General features: G+C 40.0%; 1 protein-coding gene across 1 annotated transcript in view; it reads left to right on the top strand.

Annotated features, from left to right (window-relative positions):
• Positions 1-6564: 6564 nt before the first annotated feature.
• The window catches only part of LOC108773324 (zinc finger and BTB domain-containing protein 17), a 142172-nt gene continuing 135961 nt past the window's right edge, over positions 6565-12775 (top strand). Inside the window, exons 1-5 of the mRNA XM_018539085.1 lie at positions 6565-6702; positions 8763-8963; positions 10092-10477; positions 10594-10837; positions 11097-11274. Of these exons, the coding sequence (XP_018394587.1) occupies positions 8790-8963; positions 10092-10477; positions 10594-10837; positions 11097-11274 (982 nt within the window). The 5' untranslated portion in view covers positions 6565-6702; positions 8763-8789. The remainder of the gene's footprint in view (positions 6703-8762; positions 8964-10091; positions 10478-10593; positions 10838-11096; positions 11275-12775) is intronic.

The raw sequence follows: 12775 nt of genomic DNA, 5'->3' as shown, positions 1-12775 counted from the left end.
TTTTATTGCAACAATATGCTGCGATTTTTGTATAATATTATGCAGTATTAAATAATTACAATATTTCATGCTGTAGGGGATATTATTTTCGATGTCGATTTTTCAAAAACTGTTTATTCTAATACGAAGACAAAGATTATACGATATTATGGAAAAAAAAATAATATTAAGCATATTTCATTGTATAATGAGAAAAATACCGAAAAAATACATAAATGACCTAAAATTCAAGATATTCTCGCAAAAAATATTTTTATTTATAATATTGTGGTCAGAATAAAATGCTTTTCGAATCTTATTTAAAAAATACTTAAAAGCTTTATGCTAGAAGAAAAATTATTTTGTATTTGAAAACTATTTAAAATACCAATACCTCTATTTACTTTTTTATTTTACATTTAAAATAGATTTTAAAAAATCCATTTTACATTATTTGCATTTTAAATATATTTTTAAAAATATTTTATGCATTTGACATTTTAAATGGAATTTGAAAAGTATTTTATCCCGCCCTGGATGAAGGTAAACAATATAAGTAAATAAATCTTATAAAGATAATCTACGTTGATAGAAAAGAACATCTAATTATTATAAATGAGGTTTTGTGTACAAAATTCAAGATATGAACACAAATTGAAATAGTTATAAATTTTTAAAGCTTTTTCACTAATTTCTTTGTGAAGAAAATGTTTAGAATATATGTAATGCGATATATACCTTATTGATCAATAGCCGTTTTCCACTAATATAGATTAATTTTTAATCTCGTTTCCATTTTATTCTTCATCTTTTCCTGAGAATTAGAAAAAGGTGAATATAAAATAAGTTGAATCGACCTAAAAATGACTTAAGGATATACTTTTTAAATTATATATATATATGAAAGTTGTTTATATGACAATTTACTTTTTAAAATGTTTTTATTGTTTACTTATATATTTGTTATCACTTTTATTATTATAAAATAAAATCGAGAACATATAACGACAAAAGTCAAATAAACAAAATATTAAAAAAAAATCTTTTTAATTATAATCTCTCCACATCATAATGTAACTTTACATATATTGCTCGAATATTTAAAGTAATTTGTATTTAAAAAATTATGATTTTTGTTATTTTATTGATTTATTGTATATACATTTCTATTAGAGTACACAGATATTCGAAAAATATACTACTTTTTATATCAAAATATTTTTAATTCAAATAGTTACTAAATTTTTGTATTTCATTTAAATGCAATATAGAATAATTCGTAATTTTTATAACTCTTTCGTCATTATGAAAATATGCAGTATAATATATGTCTTTAAAATGTATATTAGTGGGAACGAGTATAAATGAATAAGCAGAATAAGTAATTAAAAACGTGTCACATTTAAGCTATAATAAGCTTTTTTCGTGTTGGCTGCTATTATTCATTAGTTTCGCTCTCTTTCTAGAAGACACGACTGTCCTAGTATTATATTTTTCCTTATTGTTGCAGTCGTGCCTGAGAAAACGCGGTCACACCGGTGCCCGTGATGCTCGCGCGACGCTCCTGGGTTGTTCTCGTTCCCCCCCCCCCTCCCCCACCCCTATCGTCGTTGCTTCGTCGATGCGCAGAGAACGAATCGGCGGGTTCTGCGCCGCGTCTGGGAGCGCTGCGACCGGGGCGAGCCCCGTTTCCGTGCGTTCCGGCGTTGTCTTCTCGCAGAAACTGATCGATCGTTAGCGTGTTTCGCGGCACGGCTATTGTGTAAAAAGGACCCATGACGCTTGGGTAGTGCACGCTGAGGAGTGGACGCGTAGTTTTTCCTCTCGAGTTTCGTCCTCTTGTGATATTTAGACTGTGCCAATAGGTGAGTAGGAAAATGATCTTGCCTTTTGTCTCTTTATCTGGCGTTTCTCTCTCCTCGCCGCCGCGTGCCTTCGCTCGGTTCGGTGGAAAGTTTCACGGAAAAATCAGGTCGCGCTCCACGGATGTCGCGTTACCACCACGTTCTCTCACCCGCTCGCGTTCTTCCTCGAGGATAATCCACGCGTTTCTCATCCCGCGCATGCGGGAACCGCTCGGTTTCAGCGTTATTCCGGCTGCGGGGTAGAGGAATTTTCCCTGAAAACTTTTCGGGAGAGTTTTTCGCCATTTTGTCTCGTTCCGTGAACGAGCGAGGTCGGCCATTATGCGTGATCGTTAAGCGGGTTACGCGACGTCGTCGATCGACCGCGGGATCGTCGAGGACGTTTCGCCGTTACGGGCCGACGCCTGATGCACGTGGGGACGGACCGTCGAGGCGACCGAGAAACCCCGGACGGGGAGATTATTGCACTTTAAACGGATTGTCCTCTAGTAAAGATAATACGTGCGTGCGCGTCTCTTTCTCCCCCCCTCCCTCCCTTTCCTCCTCCTTTTAGTGCTTGAATAATAGGTCTGTCGCGCGCGATACTTGTGTGTTTTTTTTTTTTTCTCTTTTAAATTGTATACGTCTCCAACGGTTTTTCTTTCTTCAACGTTCAAATATACAGTCGTCACCCTTCAAAAGTGCAAAAAATTTCGGGAGTTTTTTCAAGCAATGCGGGGTATCTGACTTTTTACGTTCGTCTCGTTGTAAGTGGAAAATGTTCTAATTGGAGGATCTCTAGTGGACACATCAATCGGTAAATCCACGCGAATTACATAAACACGTGGCGTTGTTTTGTGCATCTTACGGTTGCTCTTTACGACACTTGGGATACGTACGTAACACCTGTAACGGTTGTAAATTCCAATTTCCTCATTGTCCCGCGTTAATTGAATAACTAGGTACGAATAGGAGTGGCGGGAGGGTTGGAGGAACTATCGGTTCTTTTTTTATTACGTAATTGTAAGTCCCTTGTTATCTTCTCGTGCAATTAACCGGTCGTGTTCGGTTTTGTTTGTGACGTTGTTATGCGTATCACGTGCCACCGTATCTATCAGCGGCGTTTTCGACGGTGGCTAAATATAGAAGAAGTGATCGAGGTCGCGTTATGAGAGGTTCGGGAAAGCGTCGGCCATGACTGTTACAGCGCCGGGAATGAGAAAAGCGGCGAAACGTCCGCCATGATGTTATACCCGACGCTGAAATTTCTAGACGCCAGGCGCGATTACCTCGCGACGAGAGATCGTCCCGGTCGAGATTTTCGTTTATTGATTCAGTAACGTCTGCGAATTTCAGATAGCGTCGGAAATGACAGGCGTCATTTCTGCGTCAGCTCTGAGATTTCGGTTTTACTTGCTTCTTAGTTTTCAACTCTTCTTAGTTTTTAACTCGCTTTCTAGTTCTGAGAATTAGAAAAAGAAAGATGAATAAGTTGATGAAATCAAAATTAATCCTCCACTAGCAATTTTGGATTTTAAACTCAAAGTTGATTTTTTAATTGTTAATTTTGATCGATAATTTTTCTACAAAATAAATACAATATTATCTGTGATAGTAAAAATTCGGTTGAAGCTTTCAGAAGTATGTATGAATTCTTTTGGATTTTTATACAGTCCGGAAAAATTTGTATTTAAAAAAAACTTAGCAAAAGGTGAAAATTTCGTCGCTGACGGAGATTAAAATTAATCTGTGTTTTGACGGAAATGGACATAATAAGATGCTGTGACCATACTAATGTAAATTTAACTCGGTTCAATTTTTTTCTTATCTTTTTCGAGGTTCGATTCCATTAATGTAATAAGATTTACTTTAATTTCTCGGTTTAATCTACTGTTTATTTTTTTCTAATTCTTTATAAAATTCGGCTGCATTTTTATTAATGTTAATTAATTTCAATCAATCTCGCGTCAATTTACCATTTTTTTTTATCTTTTTTCTTATTTTTAGAATTAGAAAATAAAGAGTAAGTTAAACTGAAGTTAAAATTAATTTACATAATATTAACATAAATAGATATTAGGAAAAAATAAAAAGTAAGTTTTTTTTTCTAGTTCTAAGAATTGAAAAAAATGAAGAGTAAATAGGACCGAGATTGAAAAATTTATCTTGGTGGAACTGAGAAGAGCTTCAGAATTGGAAAAAGATGAATTGTATCTTTCGACGTAGATTAACTTTAGTTTTGGTTAAATTTAATCATCATTCTTTTTTTAATTTTTAAAACAAACAGATGAAACCATGGTTAATTAAATCAAGATTAAAGTTAAATATTGGTAGAAAAAACAGATGCTAGTTTTGAACGGAGATTGAAGTTCAAACTATCATTGGTGGTGACTATAAAATGTTTCATTACACATAATGATGATAGTAATTGAATATAATTTTGAGGCAAATTTCTTGTTGATAATAAATTTCTGATAACGGCTTTATATTGACTTGTAACATTTTAGACTGATTTTCTGATTAGTTATTGACTGTGTATCTTAGAGCAAAATAGTTTGTATTCTTATCTCATTGTGGAGACGACTTAAAAATTATTACGACCGAATACTTTTCTTTTCGATCTGTTTGCTTTGATTATCGAGCCATGATAAACATAGGTTGAAGGATCGTCTCGTGATATTACGTAAAGGAATGCGTAAAGCCGTAATCACACTAGCGATTGAGCGATTGTGATTGACGATTGAGGATTACTTTTCAACCAATCAGAGCAAAGCAGTCACCGATTGCTTTGTTCCGATTGGTTGAGAAGTAATCCTCAATCGTCAATCACAATCGCGCAATCGCTAGTGTGATTACGGCTTAACATCGAGTTGTTGAAACAAGAAAAGGGCAACGACGATTGTCGTTCGATAACGTTAGCGATTTCTGCCTTTATTACAGCAATTAAACGCCCTTTATTGACATTCCATCCAACGATCGAATTTATACGATCCTATCTCGACTTTATTTATTCTTTGGATTAAACGCGCAATAAAATAAACAACGACGGTAAAGTATCATCGGGACTTGACGGAGAGATTCGATCTGTACGTTAAACAACAGGCGAGAAATAATAAATGGTGAAATGTCGCTTGTATTGAAGTGCGGTCGTGCGGAGTATCTTCAAAAATTTTCGGGCATCGCTTTATACTGATTACCCTTCAACACGTAATATTTATATTTTTAAATAAATATTTAAATACAAGAATCAATACTAGGAGTAGATAGATAAAATATTAGGTGACTGTTCTCGTTTATGGAAAGTCCATTTATTAGTCGTTTATATGGACAATTTTTATTTATTGTTTACGTTTTTACAACAGTTGCAATTGCAAAGCTGCTTTCTCTGATGAACGCAATCATTGTTTTCCGTGAACGACCCAACGGTCGGCCGACATTTTGTCTATCGTGTACTCTCGCCCTAAGAACCGTTTATCGTGAAATATTTTTAGAAATGTTCTTTTACTTTTGGAGTTAATGGTCGCTTTGAGATTAGTAGAGTCGAGATAAAACCGTAGGATGTCTTACGTTGATCATGTAATGAACTTTTAATACACAGGTTTTTTTTTTCCAGGTCGCTGTTTTTATAATCATGTGTAATATTGTAGATAGTGAAAGAATATATATTTTCATAGAATCATAACGTAAGATTAAATTTAGTTATCAAAGCAACTTTTTTTTTTTATTTTTTTCCAACAAGCGTAGTGGTCGATTATTTTTTTTCGTAGAAATAGCTAATATAAAAAAATTAATTAAATACTCCGTTAAATTTTTTACGATGTAACTTACATTTCAAGAAAGCGAAAGTAGAAATTTGGGGGGATATAGATGAAAATAAAAAGCCTACTTTTACAGCACACGAAGCATTTTTCTTGCTGTATTGCTTTACGTTTCAGTAAACTTATTCCACGTTTGTCGGGATATAATTCTAGTAATTTGCTAAACAAGCTATCGAGAAAAAAATATCGTAGACGTAAAATTCAGAAGTGGAAATTCTAGCGATGTAGCAAAATCGAGTTACATTGATCATGAATTATTCGAACGTGCTTCAAATTTCTAAATTCGATTTTAATTGAAGCGGCGTCTGTATGAGATTTTAGAGCGTAAAACTTATGTTCAAATAAATAAGAAATAAAATCTGAGCTATATAATAAATTGACTAATCGCAGTCGGATACAAGGAGGATAATCGATTACGATTGGACCATTTTTGGGGCTGAAGTTTTACGTTTTAAAATCCCCATTTATAGACACATCGCTCGAAGTGAAATCGACGGTAGAATTTGTGCCACGATAAAATACGAGTTGGAAATCGATAAGTACGCGTTGACGTTGCGATAGGGCAGACGTTTTTCGATGACTTTTGAGACGCGTTGTACTTGGACAGTCAATAGGAAAGATTCGTTTTTTTTTCCAAGGTTTTCTGGAAATCTGGGACGATAATGAGATCGTCGGGCGCGTTTCGGGAGGCAGTGAAATACGAAATCGCGACCATCTTGACGCCGAAACGTAATTCGGCCTCGCCGAGGCAGCGTCAGTGCTATTCGCAATCACGTCGCAGTAGCGAATTTCCATGCGACGCGCATGCGCGCCGTTTTCCTGTTTTTCCGTCTCGCTCGCTCCGGGACGCGGGCCGCGGGTTCGCGCCGCTCTCGTACGCCTGCGCCCTCGAACGACAGTTAACGGTGGCCGAAGCCGAGAAGGCGTTGAGCTTGAGCTGCGCCATTGTTGAAAAGGGCAGCGCACGAGGCGGACGCCGGGGCTGGACGGTCCACGCTGCTTTACACTTTTCACCGACTCCATTGCTGTGATATTAGATTGTTTTATATCTCCCTTATTAGGTGAGTTAGCATGTATATAAATACGAGCGCGCGCGCGCGTCCGGTCGACGGGAAATCCAACGTCGGGAATGCGAGATACGACGTGACATGGCGCGGCGGGGCGGGTCCGTGAAATGGCGAGTGCTTTCGGAAAGATTCGTTGCGATTTATCTCTCGCGGTCCATCGTCGTTGCCGTCGTAATTATCCGATGTAAAAGCGGAAACGGGCGGATCTCAGCTGCGCGGAGTGCCGAAGCGTTTGCGATCTCATTTGTCATTGTCCAGACGCGACGCACGACCCGCGCGGTGGAATTCGGTCGGGCGGCGAGAGTGCGCGCGCGAGCGCAAAGCGGATCGATCGACCGACCGTTGCTTTTCCGCCGCGAGCTTTCCACCTGCCGCCATTTTGTCCCGGGGTCCGACCTCGCCGACCGCCATTCCCCCCCCCCCCCCCCCGCGCGGCGCGGGGAAGCGAGCGGTCGCGTCGCCGCAAGATGGTTCCTCCGTTCTCGTTCTTCGTCCCGCTTTTTTTCCTCGCGTTCCTGTATATCGCGCGCGCGCGCGCGCGGCATGTGATCTGGAAAAATTGTCAACAATTTGTTTTCGTTTCTCGCGCACGCACGTACACACTCGGCGCGACACGCCTGATGTAACGCGCTCTCGCGCGCGAGATAACAATATAAATATATTACGCAATCGCGCGCAAGCGAGGAACAACTCCATCTTTTTCGGTCTCCCTCTCCCCCTCCTTCTCTCTCTCTCTCTCTCTCTCTCTCTCTCTCTCTCTCTCTCTCTCTCTCTCTTTCTCGCTCGCTCGCTCGCTCGCTCTCTTTTTCTTCCTCTTTTTACTCGGCGCGCAGCACCTCGCGACTGCGTAGTGCACTCGCTCCAGTCTCTTCCTGCTGCGTGTGCGGTAATCTCCTCACCCTTCGTCACTCCCCACCCTACACTGGTCCGCGAGCCGCGTGATCGATTTTCCGTATTTATTGCGCGCCGCTAATGTAAATCGCGCTGACGTAAATCGAGTTAGACCAGTCCCGGTTTCGCTCGTCGCCGCCTCGGCCCGGCGCGACGCGACGTGGAAAACGTCGTGATAAAAAATATGCGATTCGATCGCGAATTGATACGGTCGTTTGCAGTGAGCAAGTTTTTGGTAATCGCTGATCATCGATAACGTCGCAGGTCGTCGTCTGTCAGGTAACTCGCAGTTTTTGGCGTTTTTTTTCTTTTTTTCTTATTTTCATTTCTTCACTCGCCTGGCGCATTCTTCGTTTTCGATCATATTTTGCTGGTGTAACGTTACATATTCTCCATCGATATCGTTTTAAAAATCGTCACTTAAACGTCTCGTTCCGATGTACATCGCTAGTCCTAAAAATCTGTAGGCGAACGTAACGCGTATACACTACAGATTTTCGGTACTGTAAGTGTATGCGAGTCGAAATCTGGTCCTGATAAAAGAAATTGTCGGGTGACCTCCGAGAGGAGGGGGTCCAGTGGCGGCGGCGGCGGTACCCGCAGCAGCCGCCCCTGAGTCCCAGGGGCCTCCGCGATCGTTGTGCAAGCGGTACGCGCAGCCCGGACGTCGCGACTGCGCGTGCGCAGTGCTTGCGCGTCCTCCTGCATCATCCCCACCAAGGCAGTCCATTACCGTTACCAGACACGCACAAAGGAAAAGGCTAGAAGAGCGATCCGACCGACGCATCGCTCACACGGCCATTTTGGAAGCTTCGGCGCTTCGTTACGGAGCTTTTCCCTCCGTCGTCCTCCCGCGAGGGCTGCGTGCGAAAAAAAGGAGAAAGAGAGACAGACAGGACTGTCGGGTCGGTCGAGAGACGTAAGTCGATAGACGTACTTCGCCGGGTACGTCGTTCGACTCGATGTGCGCGATAATAATCGGTCGCGGGAGGACGAGATAGCGTCGGGTCGCGCGCGGTCGATCGATAGTCCGGTAGGAAGAAATAGCGCGAGAGAGAGAGAGAGAGAGGACGACTCCGTCGGCGAGTTCCGCACTTGTACGTTTACCTGATTCATTGGCACGTTTCGTCATTTTTCACGCGTTTGCTTTTTCATCTGTGCAGAAACGAGGAAACGAAACCAGAACTACCATGGAGGACGACCAGCAGTTCTGTCTCAGGTGGAACAACCACCAAAGTACGCTCATACAAAACTTCGACACACTCCTTGAAAGCGGGACGCTGGTCGACTGCACACTGGCGGCGGAGGGGAAGACTCTCAAGGCCCACAAAGTTGTCCTCTCCGCGTGCAGTCCATACTTTGAGGTGAGCAACACGTTCTGTTTATTATTATTACTTAATCCTACAGTTCATTCCCATCTTCCTAAAAGTATTCTGAAGTAATTCTTTTTTTTCTTTGGGATACACTAATTGTGTGTCTTTTTTATTTCCTTAATATTTTCTTGGTACAATCGAGCGAAATCTTCTGATTTATTTGGTATAATCAGGCAAGATTTTTTTCTCTTTTACTCTATTATAATAAATTTATATTATTGTTGTTCATATCTGAAATTAGAGACGTAATTATGATAATTTTTTTAGCAACGTTAATACATTTATTATTATTAATGATTTTTAATTATTTGTTAGTGAAAAAAATGCGAGTTTAAATGGAAAAAAATTTTTATTCCAAGAAATAATTATAAACGTATATAATATAATAAATTATATTAATAATTGTGTGCCGTGTGAAGCTTTACCCCTTTTATTTCTTTGTCCATTTGGCTCAGTCGGGTTAGATCAATACGAAACGTGTTGGGAGAGAGTGAGATAGATTGTTGAGTAGCAAGGGAGAGAAGGGGGATCTCAAGTTGAAACAAGATGGCCGTGCTTGTTGAACGTTGCCTGGGCAGAAGTGTAGGAGGTGAAGTGGGGGAGAGTGGGGAGCAAAAGCCTGAAGCCCCCTCCCAGGTCCTCCTGATCAATACAAGGAAAGCAAGATGGCTGATTTCCAGGGCACTTGCCCTGGGATTTTATCCTAATATGGGTGGGGATGCAAGAACGGTTGTTACAATAATTTAATACTGCTCTATAAAAATTAACATCTAAAATAATATCATCGAATTGGACATGCGTGTCTGTAGATATTAGTTCGTCCCAGATACAGCACTTTGCATTCTTAGTAAAGCTATATATGATATATTTAGAGATCAATACTTTAATATTGCAAAATAAATACTTGTGCATATGCCATGTAATCCATGAATAATCGTCAAACCTTATTACGTTTGAATATTTGCTTTTTTGCACATTGTGTATTATGATGAGCAGACAGTAAATGTTACATTTTTATTAAATATAAATCAGAAAGATAAATATTTTATGTAACTAATACATATATTTATAACTAATATTGTACACTTGTCTGAAAAAAATTATGTATTTTTGTTACAGTGCCTCCTCAGCGAACACTATGACAAGCATCCAGTGTTCATACTCAAAGATGTTAAATTCAAAGAACTTAAGGCAATGATGGACTATATGTACAGAGGGGAAGTAAATATTTCCCAAGACCAACTGGCAGCACTCCTTAAAGCCGCTGAGTCTCTGCAAATTAAGGGCCTTTCGGAAAGTAAAACTGCTGGCAGTTGTAAGACGGAGTCTAGGCCACAGAAAACCGTCTCACTACCAACAGCACCGTCGTTAGACATTCCACACGCGTCTTCCGGTCTGACGATAGAAAAGAACAAAGTTCCTAGGCAGAGTTTGGCGCAAAGTTCCGTAGGAGATATACCAGAGGATACGGCTAGTCCTCAGGTGTCGAAAGGGCTCTCCTCGAGGTGAGTACTTTGAGAGAGAACAATTGCATTACGTTATAACTTATTATTAGACGCGAATGTAATTTATACTTATTTCAAAAATATTGCTAATTTGTACGTTCTTTTTGCTCCTACAGGGAAGGTTCACAAAGTCCAACATCAAGAAAAAGAAAAAGGTTTCGAAGAAGAAGTTTAACCGAAGATAGTACGATAGAAAATCAGGACGCATCGAATTCCAGCGACATGCCTCAGCAAATGAGTGTACCGGCGCTTGGTATCGCGCCAGTGGCGGACGAAAAAGTACACGCAGATCCAACAGACTCTCTCGGCAGGTCAGCTTTAATGACGCAATTGACGAAACCTGCCGATGAGATGTTACAGGTAAAATGTGTTCGACGAATTTTTCTGTTCCTTTTTTTTTCCGTATGCCAACGCTCTAGTAGAGGCTGTCGCTAAAAGCGCTGTTTCTTTCGCTTCGTTGGTAAAGAAATATCGTTCTCTATCCTACTGCCTTGGTCTTACTTTTTCCTTGCCGCTGCAGTGTGGAAACGGTGCGAGACAACTTTCTCTCTTGCTAATTATATTCTTTTTTTTGGAGATTTTTGTTTTGATATTTCTAACGCATTTAAATGTTTTATAGTTGCCACTCGAAAAACCCGAGCCAAATGATAATCTCATCGAGCCAAAGTCTGAATACCTAGATGACGCTGAGGAGGGTGTCGAAGACCTGACGCTGGATGAAGATATGAATGATCTTAATGATATAGAACAGGACAACAATAGAGCTGGACCGTCCCATGACCCCGCCCAACACCCCGGTAAGTTTCAAATAATGTATTCATTATTTATAATTTTTGTTTTTATCGTAGTGAAATGCAGGGTTTTTTTCTCATTTAGAGGCAATGTGAATTATAATATATGCATTTAAACTTGCGCATCGCTAAGCAGCGTTGCACATGTAAAAATATGAAGAGTATACGTGGCGAATAATTGCATTTTGTATAAAATTTATATGCTTTGAAAAAGAGTCAACGACTTTAGCGAATCTTCGATCCAAAAAGTTTATTTGGATCGAAGCAGAGCTTTACGTCTTGTACGATTGGATAGTGATTCTTGAACGGAAATCTCGGTATTGCTGGATCGCGATAATCAATTGTTTCTCTCTTGATCGTAATTAGGAAGGGCTTGTACGTTAAACGAATTAATAGTTCGGTGTCACGAAATCGTTTCGTTGTTTTTGTTTATTATCTGTTAAAACGGGACGTGTAATAAATTGGCCGACACTAGCTTGGGTTTCCTCGTTGCAGGTGGGGGGGCGGGAGCGCGGTCTCGGTCGAGAGGGAATTTCGGTATTGGTGACGATGGTGATCGTAATGGTGGCGGTGGTGCCCCATGGGCTTCCCATTTCCTCGAATGTAGTAAAGTGCCAAACATGAGACGGCCGCGCCCGGACGTCGCTGACGTAGCCGCGTTGCTTAAATCACTGGCGAACAAGCAGGGCAGGAAATATAGCTTAGACTCGGTTAAAATGTCCCTGGAGGCAATATTGCAACAGGGGGTTAGCACCACTCAAGCGTCCGAGATGTACGGCATTAATCGTTCAACATTGCAGTTCTATTTGAAAAAGTTGAACGTCGTCAGGAGGAGATGGAAACACCAACCTTCTAGTCCAATCTTCACCCCGGTCCAGTCTAGACGGACATAGTGTGCGACACTCGCGAATATTGTAGCGTTCCATGCACCGTTCTTTTAACGTCGAGCTCAATCAACACGATGGTCGTTTAATATTAATAATTGTTATATAGTTTGTTTGAAACAGACTGATTTGAATTTACTCTTAGATAACTTTAAAAGTCGAACATGATTCTTACAACATGCACATTGTCGAAAGACATTCTTCTATTTGCATGTTAACATTATATTTATCCGAAAATTAAAATTCCGACAAGAATCACTTCTGAGCTAGTCGAATTTAACGATAATTATACATATAATACACATGTGCAATTTGGAAGTACGATGAGAGTTGATGTACAAAGTATTTGAACTTTAAATAGTCTGAATCTATCAGTATTATTTGTCTATATTTCTCGAATGTGTTACGTGTAGACACATAAATTTAAGCTAAATTATTACATATTCTATACGTATGTATACGAATGTATGTGAGCATGACGATCTGCGGGGCGGATGTGTTATGGTATTTCACGTAATTTGCCAAATATTACTTGCTGTAACGAGTTATGAATATAGCAGGATATTGTATAATATAAATGTATTTTAAGCACTCCCACTGTATAAGGGAAATGTGCGACTTTC

This window comes from Cyphomyrmex costatus, unplaced genomic scaffold, assembly GCF_001594065.2.
Source record: "Cyphomyrmex costatus isolate MS0001 unplaced genomic scaffold, Ccosl1.0 scaffold205, whole genome shotgun sequence".
Classification (NCBI taxonomy): domain Eukaryota; kingdom Metazoa; phylum Arthropoda; class Insecta; order Hymenoptera; family Formicidae; genus Cyphomyrmex; species Cyphomyrmex costatus.
The sequence above is the reverse complement of the archived record's forward strand: the minus strand, read 5'-3'. Positions and strand labels throughout refer to the sequence as shown.